Source organism: Nannobrachium achirus, assembly GCF_963921795.1.
Source record: "Nannobrachium achirus genome assembly, chromosome: 12".
NCBI lineage: Eukaryota > Metazoa > Chordata > Actinopteri > Myctophiformes > Myctophidae > Nannobrachium > Nannobrachium achirus.
In genome coordinates, this window is record NC_137832.1 from 19,557,855 (window position 1) to 19,573,750 (window position 15,896).

Sequence of the window (15,896 nt, forward strand, 5' to 3'; positions counted from 1 at the left end):
TTCAGTACATCAAAGAAGTACTTAGCCTACTATCACAACAGTATGAAGGAGATCATCTATACTGCAATATTTCCATTTGCCATTACATTCATTAACTGGCAATTAACTATTCAAGGGGAAATGTGTTGGTAGGAATCTCACATAAAACATTTCATTAAATATGTATTCCACTGAACATTCATGTGTAAACTATATTTAACACATTTGTTTTCATCTGTTGCCATTTGTCTTTTGATTCCTTGATCTTTATTAACCCTATACAGTGTGCACACCTCCTCATTTTGCTTTGTTGACATAACATGTGTAGGTTCCCATACATTTTCCCCCTGAGCTCACAATGTCCAGTTGTGAGAAAACAAATATACTTCGTACATATTGTACTTTTTCACATCTTCTTTAAAAGTATTTTTAAACATGCATATATATATATATATATATATATATATATATATATATATATACCGGTATATATATATATATGGAAAAAGCACTCGTGGGGTTTACGAGAATGTCAAAAGAGATTTATAAGTACCGGTATTTCAGACTTTTTTAAATTATTATTATAAGACTAGAAAGGCACAAAAATAAAATCTAACTGTTTAAAACAACATGAACCCCAATGCCCCCCATTCTGGTGTGAAAATATATCTACAAACTCAAATCTTTCCAAAGACCAGGCATAGTCAGGCAGTTTATGCACAAATGAAAGATATTCCATGCTCCAACTCTCCACAGGAGCTGAGGAACGCTAAGGTGACAAAGAAACCCTAGACATGGAGTTCTCAGAATGTATTACACCAGGACCCCATTTTATTGGTGACATTTTCAGGTGATGAGTCGGTCAGAACCACCGATCTGACTCCGCCATTGCCTCATGGTGGCGCTAGACGAGGGCCATGTGAGAAATGAGTTTGGCATGGATCGGGGCAACGATAGCGGAGATATGAGTAGGGGAAAAGTGTGACTTGACAGACAGACTGACAGACTGACAGCCAGTGGAGGTTTGGATAGTAACTGCGACCTGACGGTCGCAATTAATCTGTACGCCGTCTGACAGTGTCGCCACCATGGTAACAATGCCCAACTGACATCAACAAAGCCCAACTGACATCACTGACTGACATCACTACATTGCCCAAATTTGGAGATGACATCACAGACTGGCCAGGACACGGAACACCATATATGGGCATAAAAGAGTGCCAGCCAGACAGACGGATATTGCACAACTGTGGACATCGATGGTGGCTATTCTGCCCAACAGGCAACCGGTCTGGGTTCTCCAACATTACTTCTGAGACTCCTACATTCAATCCCTCAACGTCATCGCACACCCCCGGGCACAGGAAATGGCTGCCCACATGAGGAAGACCCTTTTGGGAAGCCAAGACATGTAAAGATCTTTCCAGTCTCGTCTCTGAGGTTGTGGCATGTGTGTCCTTAGTGGTGAGGAAAGCTTTGTCTTATCCATCTCAGAGAAGCACTGATAACAAGCATGGTTTCCATGAACACAGTGACAACCATGGCGTGGCGTTCTTAGAGAGGATGACCTTAAAGGACAACTTTAGTTTTTTACAACAAGGGTTCATATTTTAGATTGTAATTCGAGAAAAGAAAGGATGAGTGTTAAAATGTTTCATTTACTGCTTTCTATCATTTTAGCCATTTTAGTATTTTGCGTACAAGTGGCTAAAATGTCTTTTTAGACACAATAAGCTGACAATATATTTGTTACTATTGACACCAGCCCCATAAGTCACACCTGCCCATGAAAGATTGTGGTGCATCTTGGGAATGGGCTTATTGTGTCTAAAATGACGTACAGTAATTAGCTACTTGCATGCATGTGTGGCCCCCACAGTTAGTACCGGCCATGAACCAGCGACAACATCCCTGCTAATCTGGCTCAGCCCTATTAGCACGACTGGTTGTGCGTTGGAGCGGGTGGGAGTCCCGGTTCAATCCCTGCTTACGTGCATCACTACACATGCAAATCAAAATAGTTAAAATCACTAAAGTGATAGAAAGAAGTAAATGAAAATGTTTTAACACTCATCTTTTCTTTTCTTTAATAACTATCTAAATTATGAACCCTTGTTGTAAAGAACCAAAGTTGTCCTTTAATGCAAGTGGCACTGACCCAGGTCCTCCCACCTACTGAGCCCCTCAACAAGCTTGATGTTCAGAACCATGTGGAGGAACAAAACTTGTGTCCATCATCAGGTGCACACAGCCACCATCGCCATCGGGAAGTCAATAGGGCGACTGGTTATAGAGTCTGATCCTGCTGCTTTTGTCTCCTCCTCAAAAGTGCCAGCACATGCTGCTTGGCTGCTACTAATAGGCCATCTGGTTAGTCGCTGTGTTAACGTTATACAGTTGCTGATAGACTGGGCTTAAGGGGAGGGGGAGAGGTATAGGCAGTGAATACAGCCACAACACTGATCACACTGAACAAATCCCAGAAACAATCCCACTGGAGTCTGGCACATTTTTACAGTCTATTGGTTCCCTTGTCACTGTGACATCACTCTGACATCATGCTCTGATGTCACTGTGATGTAGGGGAACCACTCTTAACAGAATGGGTTTGCTGCTCTGACATCACCCTCTGGCTTCATGTCCCTTTTATGCCGATATATTGTATGCCCATATATAGTCGACAATGTGATTTCAGAAGATGCCCATATATGGACATTCCCAGATCACACTTGAATTGAATTACATCCTTGTCCGTGTTATGCCCATATATGGAGATCCCTGTCCCAGTATCCTCAATATTAAGGGCATATCTGGGAATGCTAATATTTGGTAATGCCCATATATGGGCATGTTCTGGTAACTGGTCCCATATACGTACATCACTGGCCACATAGCCAAGAATTGAGGTTGCATGTCGCCCTGAGGCGTCTTACTAGTATTAGTGGCGTGTGTGTGTGTGTGTGTGTGTGTATGTGTGTGTGTGTGTGTGCGTGCGTGCGTGCGTGCGTACACTACTGTGTGGTGTGTGTGTGTGTGTGCGCGTGCGTGCGTGCGTGTACACATAGGAAGGTGAATTGGTGGAGAGTTCACTCCAGTGAGAGTGTTGAAAAATGATATACTGTACAGATTATTTATTTAACACACCAATACCATTCATTCAAGTTTTATTTTTATTCTTGAGGTTACATAAAACTCATTTACAGTAGGCCTATACAATGTCATCAACATCATCGTGTTGAAAATAAAACAACAATTTAAGATCAAGGAAAAAATAAATAAAAGGGATAATTGCAAATATAAAACCAAGACAATTTAAGAGAAATTATTGAAGAAAAAAAGGAAGATTGTGTAAAAAATCTCAAGAACCGTACGACTTCAACTTCAATCTGTGTCACTCAGTGCCTGGTGTGAATCGGTTCTACAGGTAATATAGATCAATCTGCAGATCTCCAATTTCTATGGAAATCCCTGATGTCATCAATCTGTCCTTTTATACCCATATATAGACATTTCATCTGTCTATATGGAGAGTCCTGATGTCATATGTCAATATGACATCATAGTACTGACACCATAGCAAAGGGACATCCGCTCCCGGGGCATCAGCCTATATCTATAATCAGTATCTTCTCTCAGTGTCCTTTTTATGCCTATATATGGCGATCTCCGTATCTTCTGTCTGTGTCCCTTTTATGTCCATATGGAGATCCCTGACGTCATCAATATGATGTCATAGACTGGCCTCCAAGTACTATGACAACTGGTACTCTGACAATGGGTACAACAGGTATTCCAACCATGGGTAGCTACAAACAGATGTTGCATAACCGTAGGGGCAGGAGTTTCCAACACCGGCATGGCCCTATTTAATTGAATGGACTTGGTAAATCCCTCTGGACTCCTTTGTTCAATTGATCATCTGTTTGGTAAATCCCTCTGGACTCCTTTGTTCAACAGATCATCTGTTTGTGCTCTCGTGTGATTCATTTACCATGATGCCATGTTAACAAACCACCACAACAATTACTTGATGACAGGTAGCTTTCTGTTCATTTCACACAGCCTACTGCACACAGCAGTTGTTGTGCCTGTCATTCTTGAACCGCGAGCGCAGACTGCGCAGGCGCATTTTGGGCCTGTACTTCTCGAGGTAAAGAAGCTGTTTGGAGTTGAAGGCTCCACGTCTCGTCTGCCTTATGACCTGTACTGCATCCTCATACTTCATCCCACATTCGATGAGGGCCAAGGCCACTAAGACTGGAGCTCGGCCCAGGCCCGCCACACAGTGGACCGCAATGCAGCAGCCTGGCTCCTCGCAGAACTTTGTCTTCAGTAAGTTGAGCCAGTCCTCAACGATCTGTGTGGGAGGGGCGTTGCCATCATCGTAGGGCCAGTCCAGGATCTGGATTCCTTCCTTCTCGACTGCAGCCTTGTCGTAGGTGGGGTCACAAACTCTCACTAGTGTGTTCACCTCAAATCTTTTCAGCTCCTCTGTGAACCTTTTGAGTGTGTAAGCGGTGGGGTTGTGGGTGATGAGGAACCTCATCCGCTCATAGGCAATCTCAACTGCAGGCTGGTTCATCTTGGCAATATGACGGTTCATTTCAATGTAATAATTGATTGGCTGTCAAGAAAGAAGGCAGAAAGGAAATACCTCTTATCCGGCTGGTCTGGTCAAAGGACTTGGTTGGAAATCCACAGGGAGCCCCCTTTGAATCTGTTTGTTCCTCAGGTGTTGCTGGACTCAGGGAGGTTTCTTGGTCTCGTAGTCCAGCTGTGGACGGCTGATTAACCTGTTGGAGGTGAGCGTGTTTCTAGTGTAAACATTAGAAACAATAAAGCTGATTGAACTTGGAGAACCCGTAATTGTGCCGTAGAAAGTGAATAATGCAACTTCTAATCCGATCTTAGCGGTCGTTATTGTGATCTTCTTCCTTCAAGTATGGCGCTTTTATAGCTGTCTCTTATCTTGCGTCATCAAATATGATGTCAGACGTTGACGGTTGACCAATCACGGAGGTCCACTCCATGCAACGCTCCAGTGTATGCTGGTTCGTTGGAAATACTGCATACTGGCGTAACCATGGCAACCTCAACCTGATAAACAAACATAACAGGAAGGCCTATACGTATTATGCTGATAGCCCGCTATAGCCTACCCCTCTCCATCGGAAATATCACCTAACTATGGCAACATAAACAAACATAGGTTTCACCTCTGGTCCACTCCATATCGTTAGAAGGAGTTCGGGAGACGGGAGTAGTTATTGCGCTGTCATAGCTGCTCTAGCCCACGTACGCTGCTCAGCCTCTCGTCTTTTAGTAAAACAAAACAAAACACACTTGCAGTCGTGCATTATGGCGCATTTCTCCTATGGCTGTTCTGTCTGTGACTGTGAATGACGTTAGTTAATTATCTCCAGTTCAAGACTGCATGGGTTCGATGTGACATGTTTAATCCCACAACTCAAGAGGCAAAATAAGTAAATCTCTGTAGAATAGTTACAACGTTTAAAGCCTCGATCAGAGTATCCACCGCGGTGTAGTCTTTTTGAGTCATGAAACTACAACGTTCCTCGCGGTGAAGAGCTTTCCACCGCGAGTCCCGACCATAAAGCCTCGATCAAAGGTGTAGTCTTTTTGAGTCATGAAACTACAACGTTACGTCATTCCTGTCGGGACTCGCGGTGGAAAGCTCTCCACCGCGAGTCCCGACACATCTCTCTGTTTTTACTTTCAGACAGACAGGCTCTTCACCCCGTTCACTGATTGGTCGACCTGGACCAGTCAGTCACGGTGAATAGGACTCCACCGTGACTGACTAGGATGGCCTTCACTTATTTTCTGACTTGAGGTGGAAAGCTTTCCACCTAAAATTTGGATACGGTGGATAGCTCTTCACCGCAGACTATGATCGAGGCTTTAGTATAAAGCACACAGGTGGCTAGGCTAGCTTGAGACACGGCAACGACAAAACACCAAACAACCTTCCATTGACAATGCATTGGACTTCCCCCTCCCCCCCTCATTCTGACACGATAGCTGTCGCAAATGTGTGTGGCGCGCCTAAGAGATCGCCACCACCCCCTTTTAAAGGCATTCACTCCTAAATAACCTGCATTTCAGCCTACAAACATCATGTCTCGTGGCACTGAAATGCTTTTCTACACTTCTAGACTTTCATTATGAATATGATTTCTTCTTATGTTGGTTTCCTTAACTATGCCTGGTTGTCAGGTGGGTGGTGACCCAGCTGAAGTTAGCCACAGCCAGGGGATGGTTTTATGATCTCATTAAATCAGAGGCTTCCAGCTTTCAAGAAGTAACCATTAATACAAAGGGAAGATATATGCATATTATAACCACACATGGGGGTCTATTAGTAATGTTAAATCCACAGACACATATAAAACAGAAAAAATACAAAACTATGGCACATTGGCAACTATGGCACATTGGCAACATTAACAAAACCTTTACCACCACAGCCCGTTCACTGGTCAAAAGACTGGTCGCCCCATCTGGGCGGTATGGTGAAGAATTTGTTAATACATTCTACAAAAAACTGGGCGTCAGTAAAGACAGCTTTAAACTTTCCACAGTGACAACTGATGAAGTGTTTAAAAAATTGAGCGCCCTACCTCAACACAAGGCCACTGGCCTTGATAAAATCCCAGCTAGATTTCTCAGAGATTCAGCCGCCACCATTGCTCCAATCATTACCCACATAATTAACCTTTCCATCGAACAGGGTCATGTCCCCCAGGACTTCAAACTAGCAAAAGTAACCCCCCTGCATAAAAAAGGTAGCAAACTAGACCCTGGAAACTACCGCCCCGTTTCCATTCTTAGCTCCATATCCAAAGTCATGGAGAAAATAGTCTACGAACAGATTGCAAGATATCTCGATGAGAATAATCTGATTTACGAGTTCCAATCTGGATTCAGAAAATCCCATTCCACTGACACATGCCTTCTCTATTTGACTGACCAAATCAAACGCGAAGCGGATCAGGGCAAGTATAGTGGCATGGTCATGATGGACCTCCAGAAGGCATTTGACACCGTGGATCATGCTATTCTGATTGAGAAACTAAAAGCCATCGGTCTTGACAGCGCAGCAGTGAGCTGGATGCAATCTTACCTGGTGGGGAGGGAACAGGTGGTGGAGATTAACGGTACCCTGTCCCCCCCCCTCCCAGTAAGCTGTGGAGTTCCCCAAGGTAGCATACTGGGACCTCTGTTGTTCCTAATATACGTGAACGACATGGCATCTGCTTGCGACTGCAACCTGTTCCTGTTCGCGGATGACTCGGCTCTCCTAGTCTCGGGCAAGGACCACTTGCAGGTTGAAAAGACACTTAACTCTGAACTGAGTAAGATCTGCACATGGCTTAACGACAACAAATTATCAATTCACCTGGGCAAAACCGAGTCCATCCTCTTTGGATCAAATCATAACCTCAAAAAGGTAGAGAACTTCACAATCAAAGTGGGTGACAAGGTCATAACACGAAAAAACGAAATCTCCTACTTAGGATGTATTCTTGAAGCTAATCTTTCCAGCGAAAAGATGACTTCAAAAGTAATACAAAAAATCAACCAACAAACTCGTTTCCTACAGAGGATCGCCCCAATGGTCAACTTCAACACACTGAAGACCATAGCTGGTGCAATAATCCAGCCCCTCTTTGACTATGGAGTCCACGTATGGTATCGTGACGCCCCACAAGCCCTAAAAACTAAACTCCAAACAGCCCAAAATAAACTAATTAGGGTCCTGCTTAACCTTCCCAATCAGACTCACCTCACCGCTACTCACCAGTTAAGAGTGGGGTGGCTCAGAGTAGATGACAGAGTACAGCAACTTGCAATGGGCCTGGTGTACAAGATACACTACACCACTATGATACCCAAGTACCTGTCAAAATACTTTAAAAACGTTAAGGATGTCCATAATTACAACACCAGAGGCAGTGCCACAGATCACGTTCAACCCAGAGTCAACTCAAAGAAAGGGTCGAACTCGTTCTTCTGCTACACCACAAAAATGTGGAATGCCTTACCGAAGGCCATAAAGGAGTGTGGATCACTAGCATCCTTTAAAATTGCCCTAAAAAACCACTTACAGGCAGCAGCCGTTCACAACTGGTAAAAACCTAGCCCAACCCTACCCTCCCTGCCCCTTCCTTGTATATACTGTACATACTGATTGTTTAGACTTACTGTTACCTGCCCCTTCCTTGTATATATTGTATATACTGTACTTACTGATTGTATAGACCTACTGTTTTCTTTTTTTCTTTACATATCTACTGCATAGTACTGTGTTCTATTTGTCTGTCATTCAATGTTATATGAGATACTTTAATGGTTTCCTGTTGAAATAAGCTTAGTCTTTTCATGGATCTCCTTTTAGTAGACCTTGTACCAGTGAACTGTACCGTCATGAATCTGTACATTTTCCTATGCAAACTTCTAATAAAGCCTTCAATCAATCAATCAAAGGCACCACCTCTTAAAGGATATTTGTCTAAAAGGAAGGTTTTGCACCAACTGCACCACCTGGTGGCAGAACCCATGAGGCTGGACATGGCAGAATTGAAGATGCTACTGTATGCTTCTCATTTGGAGTGACAAGGAGGGACAACATCAAATGATTAGAGGAAAAGTCTGGGTTATAGGGTTTGGGGATAAAGGGATAAAGCAATAGAAGCAAGGTTGAAATCATACAGCTACAGTATGTGGGCCTGACAGTGGGAGCTTATACATTTTTATATAATATAATAATAATTTAATAATATTGTTATTACTAGACCATTATTTATTTTTTACCGCTGGCCTTCGCGCCGCTTGCAATGTCGTGGACAATAACTGAAAACGAGCGCTCCTTCCCTTAGCAAGCCTAGAGTTTCTAAACTCGCATCCAGGGCCATGCATTTGGGTCCCCATCCAGAATCAATGGGAGTAAATGTACTATAATCAAATCTTTTGTCTTAGGAATGTGATAAATACAAAAGAATATTATCTCCATGGCATGACTAATCAATAGAAAAAAGGTCATTTTGCGGGTGAACATACTGTGAGCATAATGTGTAACCTTTTCTAAAAAGAAAATCACACCCGTGTGAACTGAGCGGTGGTTTACCCACCAACCCCCCCCCCCCCCCCCCCCCTCCCCCCTCCCCCTGTGTGTGTGTGTGTGTGTGCGTGTGTGTGTGCCTGGCCTGGCCTGGCCTGAGAACAGCGCCCCTCCCTTAACATGTGTGGTCATAAAAGGTACTACACAGGCTTGAGGCTACATACAGACCCACCCACATACATACATACATACAAACAAACAAACAAACAAACAAACATACATACCTACACACACGGCCACGCTATGGAGACGGTGTGACCACCGCTCAAAAAGAAAAGAAAATAAGAAAAGTAGTTCTTTCCACTGGTTTATTTTTTAACAACACCCCCTCCAACACACACACACACACACACACACACACACACACACACACACACACACACACACACACACACACACACACACACACACACACACACACAGATGAAATGAGACAAGTGTCATGGTACATCCTTCATTGTCCAAAAATGTTATGGATTGGAACTGTGACCAGGAGTTTTGACCAGGAGTGCAAAGTGATTACACAACCTTTGCAGTGGGTTAAAGTGTAATAGTTTCTTTAACCATTAGTTATCGACCAGGTCCAGGTGGTCTCCAAATCTGCGCCAGCATAGAGCCACAGAGACACTGGATATCTCAGACAAGAAGTGATTTATAATGTCAGCATCAGAGTTTGAATCCTTGGAGAAGACATTGGAGACACATATACCTAAGGATGAGCTGAGAGAGGTCAAACGAATCATATTTGGAAAGGAAACTAAGTAAGTTATTTTCAGCATTAGCTTGCATTCCTCTAACAAATAAATCTCACTTGTGGTGTGTGCTCATGCGAAAGCTTGATCAAGTTAATCATTGTTTCATTGTTGTTTCAAGTAAAATCAAGTACCGTACTTTAATCTAGTAAAGTCAAGTACCATACTTTTAAGTCAAAATTGTTTAATCGTATAGCGAATTGGGCCAATTTATCCTCTTGAAAATGTTTGAGGAGTGAGTTTTGCGATGTGGGCAAAGTCCACTTCTGCACTGAGAGCACACTGCACAGAGCTGTAAGCACACACAAGTTAAAAACAAATAAAGCGAATTGGAATAACACTGGTAAATATCTTTGAAATTAGAATCTTATTTTGATTTCACCATTTGAAGTGGCCACACATATGTGCACGGTCTTGACTGAGTCTTGAACAGCAACAGATAGTCTAAATGATGTGCCTATTGCCTAGAATCCTATACAGTAGATACATTTGGTCACATAGTCTGCTTCCAACAGAAAGAGTTAGTCTAGGGTCGAGAAGGAACTGGTAAGGTAGTATAGGAAAGGACATTTTACAGTAGCTATTTTCCACGAATCACTGCTTGTCATCGATTTTAGGCTTATAAGCTGATTATAAAACTGTATGCGCGTGACATCATCATACCAGGAAGTTATGCAGGAACGCCTACTGAGTGGCAAAAAAAACTACTTTCGGGCCTTGACAGCCCATACATCCAAAGTTCCAAACAGAAAAATCCTACCTGATTGCATTCAACAACATTAAACTCACTTTGCCACTCAATTTGCCACTCGATTTGCCATTCACTTTATGCGTGCGCATACCCTCTATTTCCAACTGTTTCTTTTCCTTATGGTTGCAACTTGCCATGGGTGTTATTGAGAAGATGAACTCAGCACCCAGAACCCCCCCATATTCACACATTCTGAACCAGGGATCTTCTATGAGTTTTGATCTATGTGTGTCTCACAATCAAATCCGATGATGAGCTGCGTACCAATGATATGAACAAATGGCATATACTGTATGAATAAACTCATAACTGCACACAGTCAGCAACACTAAAGCAGCTTTTGTCCTGTCTTTGCCCTCCTGTAGGAAGTTGGACGTCCCACAATGTGCGGTGGAGGCAGCCGCAGAGCGGCAGTTTGAGTTGCAGGGTTACGTGTTTGAGGCCGCACAGGAACAGCTCAGACCGCCCAGGAAGATCAGAATCGGGCTCATTCAGAACCACATAGTCCTTCCCACTGATGCTCCTGTGCTAGATCAGGTCAGAGGGAAGTATTTTATATATTTTATTATGGACATAGGTTTACCAAACACCCTATTGCCTAACATTAGGAAACTGTATTCACAAACTATTCATAATTGGGAAGGGGATGTTCTTGTTGATGGTGCAGAGCAGCAGAGACATAGCCTACATGTACAAACAATTTACAGACCTCCACGGTACATATTGACACTCCTGTTTGCCATTACACCAATACTGTACAGTGGAGAGGGGAAGCAGATGACAGAAAAGGGTCTTTCCTTGCAAATCAATATCAATGTTACTCATGTGTGCACTAACGCTTGTGTGTCCACTGTGTCTCACACAGATCAATGCTATGCATAGCAGGATTGGTGAGCTGGTAGAGGTAGCAGCCATGTGTGGTGTGAACATCGTCTGCTTTCAGGAGACCTGGAGTGAGTAGTGGCAAACAAATACAAGACCCACAACAAGGTCATAAAAATAAACGCATAGTCCAAACTGAGTTATTGACAGTGGTGTTGGCATCCACAGCCATGCCCTTTGCTTTCTGCACCCGTGAGAAAGAACCATGGACAGAGTTTGCGGAGTCTGCTGAGGAGGGAAACACCACACGCTTTTGCCAAAAGGTGGGAGTGATCTTCACCGTAGTCCATAGTCCTTCAGCTTAGTCCATTACCATAGACCTTCACCGTACACAACTACAATAGAAATGTACTACCTTTACCTTAGATCTAATTGAAGATTGACCAAAATGTAGTTGCTATGGACTACGACTACGGTTAACCTTTGATTAACAAGATAGTCCTTTTTTACCAATAATTAACCATGGGATATCAAAGCAGGTGATTAAATATTACTAAAATAAATGCATTTAGCCTATTAGATTAGGTCATAATAATTTCCCTTTGTTTATATCAGTGACGAAAGTAAGTACTTGTGTGAAAAAGGCAACTCATCCATGAAACATCCATCCATATCATTAGCTTGCCAAGAAATACAACATGGTGATCGTGTCCCCCATTTTGGAGCGTGATGAGCTGCACCACACTCTGTGGAACACTGCGGTAGTGATCTCCAACACAGGGAGTGTACTTGGCAAGACCAGGAAATACCATATTCCACGGATTGGAGATTTCAATGAGGTCAGTTTGTGGTTTTAATACTACTTATCTACAAGTGCCAAACAAACATTGTCCAATGGTCAGTGCAAAAAGCTCCAGAAGTGAGGTACGTCTGCTTACAGCAAAAACAGCACAAGAACCCTGCCCTAGGAATGTCATTAGAGGTCAGAGACTAGAAACAACTATTATTCCAGTTAAATTACAGTTGACCTCGCCAAGCGACCGTTGTGTGCACTGGATGATGTCAGTCAGCTATGATGTCAGTATTAAGACGTCCGGACATGTGAATATTTGGACATGATCCAGGCACTTGATATAACTGTTTCCTAACAATGTTGATTTACTGATCAGCGCTGATCAGCTTTCCAGTACCCAGCATTGGCCACATTATTGTGTGGGTGAAATAAGCCCTCCCCCTCTCCCTATTCCTCTCTCTGAGGGCAGGGATCTCCATGGGCATAATCTGGGCAGTGGGGCAAGCACACACTCACAGGTATCTCCCTATATGGGCTTGTGATGTGCCGATTTGTGCTGACACCGGCCGTGTCCATATTTGCCATGACAACAAAGTAAACAAAAGATGCCCCTGAACTTTAACCTTCAAATGGGCAACAACTCTCAAGAAAACCCCTTTGATGGGAAAACTAAAGGATGAAATCTCAGGAAGGATGACAAAAGTGGAGACCTCCTTCCGGGGTGGATATACTGACAATATCCAAACGCAATACCTTTATTTATACAGGAAGTCACATTGAGATATTAGCCTTGGATCAAGAGATTATCATAGATTTACTTTATCGAGTCTGACATTTGATGTCAGACTCGATAAAATAATCCAAGAGAAAATCTCTAATCTCTAAGAGATTTACTGCAGAAATGTGTTGCGACGTTCTTATACTGCATGGTAAAGCATACTGTACATTTGCCATTTCTGTGCATAACCCACATAAACTAGACAACTTATACATCAAAGTATGTTTTACATTTTCACTTTTATTTAGTCTACATATTACATGGAAGGAGACACTGGCCATACAGTGTTCCAGACCCAGTTTGGAAAGATAGCTGTGAACATCTGTTACGGACGTCATCACCCTCTCAACTGGTTCATGTACAGCATGAATGGAGCGGAGATCATCTTCAACCCATCAGCTACTGTTGGAGCACTCAGGTGTGTCATGCACTGTAGGATGTATAAAGTCATCTTCAGCAGCACTCTGTTTTTATCTTAATGCCTTGTGTCTTCTGCACCATACTGTATTTTTATTTTATGCCTCATTTTGTTTGTTGTGGTTTTGTGGTGGTGTAAATGTCTGTCCTTTGTAAAAAATATTAAGTGCAGTTAAAATCTGTCTGTCTGTCTGTCTATTTGTGTCAATCTCTGTCTGTCATTAATATAGTGAGCCGATGTGGTCTATTGAAGCCAGGAATGCAGCCATTGCAAATCATTGCTTCACTTGTGCAATCAACCGTGTCGGGACGGTATGTAGACCATATCAGAGATAAGATAATGCTTTGAACAAGTTTCATTATATTGTTGAAGGGATTTTGCTATATACATGCAATTGTCATGTATATGTATAATGCATAGTTAGGCCTATGTTCTGTTCTCAGAAACAGAGTTGTGCAGTAGTTCTGATAAGCTTTATATCATAAAAATGTGGTACACATTGCTCAGTTTCAGCTTCGCTTGTTTTGTGCAGGAACACTTCAAAAATGAGTTCACTTCTGGAGATGGAAAAAAAGGTATGAGTATTAATCTCTTAGTATTAAAAAGTTATCGTTTTGGGGGATGAGATGCTTTAAAGGGATGAGACTCTTAAATTCAATTCAATTCAATTCGAGTGTCAATTAAATTGGCACCCATCTTGACCGGTCCATTAATAATAATATACAGTATATATTGCTTTTCTAAGGACCCAAAGAGGCTAACAATGTGTGTATGTTATTAAAGCATGTTCTTGTCTCTTACAGCTCATCAAGACTTTGGACACTTCTATGGATCAAGCTACGTGGCTGCTCCAGATGGCAGCCGCTCTCCCGGGCTCTCCAGAACACGGGATGGTCTCCTGGTAGTAGAACTGGACCTCAACCTGAACCGACAAATTAGTGACAAGTGGAGTTTTAAGGTACATTTAACATGAGTGCATCTCTCCACTCCGACATGTCTCCATTCCGACACTAACCCTATCTCTAACCCTAACCCTAAACCTTAGGCCCATGGGAGTGTCGCCACTCCGACAATAAGAAGTCAATTTCGGAGTGGCGACATGTCGGAATGGAGAGAGCCTCCCATTTAACATAGTTCACTTCACACACATTTTATCTCCACATACTGTAGTTACTGAAGGTGCATCGGCACTGGTTCTCAAAGTGGTCCCCCAGGTTTTCTTGAGGTTGCGCACGCACGCACGCACGCACACACGCACACACACAGTGCTGTGACGATAGGAGTGGAATGAACAAGGGATGTAGAGTTGATGTTAATAAACTATAAATGATGCATGATGACGATAGGAATGGTAAATCAGTTATTGTTTCATAAACTTCAGGATGGACTGCATTAACATCTACATTCTCTCTGTTGTATTTGCAGATGACTGGGAGATATCCAGAGTATGCTGAGGAGCTCACCAATGCTGTCAAACATGACTTCAAACCTAACATAGTGAAGGAGTAGACACTTAGGTGTTCTCTACACCAGGGGTTTTCAATGTTCCTGCCAATGATCCCCTCAGAATAGGGATGCTAGTGTTCAATTGCCCACTGAGCAATAGTCGTCTATTAGACGTCTAGCTAACATTGGTCTAATAGAGGTATAGATTTGAACGTTGATTAGATGTTATTTCAACGGCTATATATAGACATATAGTCTATATACGTCTATTAGATGTCTAAAATATAGACTGTCTATATATAGACGCCTATTAGACGTCTAATCAACATCTAGTCTTAGATTAGACGTCCAAAAAATGTTCAAATCTAGACGTATATTAAACCTGTTTAGACATATATTAGACGTCTAATAGACTGAAAAATGTTTAGGGGGTGGTTAATGTCAGTAAGCACTTCATTATTCCCTTTGATCGACATTCAATGACACACTGAGGATCTAACATTCACTAAACAGATGGAACAATCAAATCATGGAAAAAACCCGTGGAGGATGCATTCAAAATGCTTTAATTACATAACATAATAAATGCAAGTGTGTACATTTCATAAAAAATAAAGTTTGCTGCTTCAAATGTTCCATTTGTTCATACCAAAAAAAATGCAAAACCAGGAATACATCAGGCGTAGTTAGACTCAGAAGCCCCAGTGGCTCACCTGGTAGAGCGCATACCACATTAAATAAGGCTCCAGTTCTTCTCACAGCAGGCCCAGGCTGAATCCAACCTGTAGCCCTTTGCTGCATATCATCCGCCCCCCCTCCCTCCCCTCCCACCTTTGCCATTTCTCTCACGGTCACTGTCAAAAATAAAGCAGAAATGCCTTTCACTTATTGTTTTTTTCCTTTATCTTAAAAGCCATGTCATGATCAAATTGATAATTAACACACTAAATTATGTCTGGTGTGAAAACCATAGTGCAACTTCATTCCATTAAACCACGTAAAAAATAAAAAC

General features: G+C 42.5%; 2 protein-coding genes across 2 annotated transcripts; one reads left to right on the forward strand and one right to left on the reverse strand.

Moving 5' to 3' along the window:
• Positions 1-4,045: 4,045 nt before the first annotated feature.
• Positions 4,046-4,585, reverse strand: LOC308295459 (protein tyrosine phosphatase type IVA 2-like; the record flags this gene model as incomplete). The annotated part of the gene is made up of 1 exon (XM_080738509.1): positions 4,046-4,585. The coding sequence occupies one exon, from the start codon at positions 4,583-4,585 to the stop codon at positions 4,046-4,048; it is 540 nt and encodes a 179-aa protein (XP_080594635.1).
• A 5,121-nt stretch (positions 4,586-9,706) lies between these two features.
• On the forward strand, positions 9,707-15,887 carry upb1 (ureidopropionase, beta). The gene is made up of 10 exons (XM_080739345.1): positions 9,707-9,885; positions 10,993-11,164; positions 11,493-11,580; positions 11,678-11,772; positions 12,130-12,288; positions 13,269-13,438; positions 13,668-13,749; positions 13,971-14,013; positions 14,242-14,396; positions 14,864-15,887. Exons 1-10 carry the CDS (start codon positions 9,782-9,784, stop codon positions 14,945-14,947), a joined length of 1,152 nt encoding a protein of 383 aa, XP_080595471.1. The 5' UTR covers positions 9,707-9,781; the 3' UTR covers positions 14,948-15,887.
• Positions 15,888-15,896: the final 9 nt, after the last annotated feature.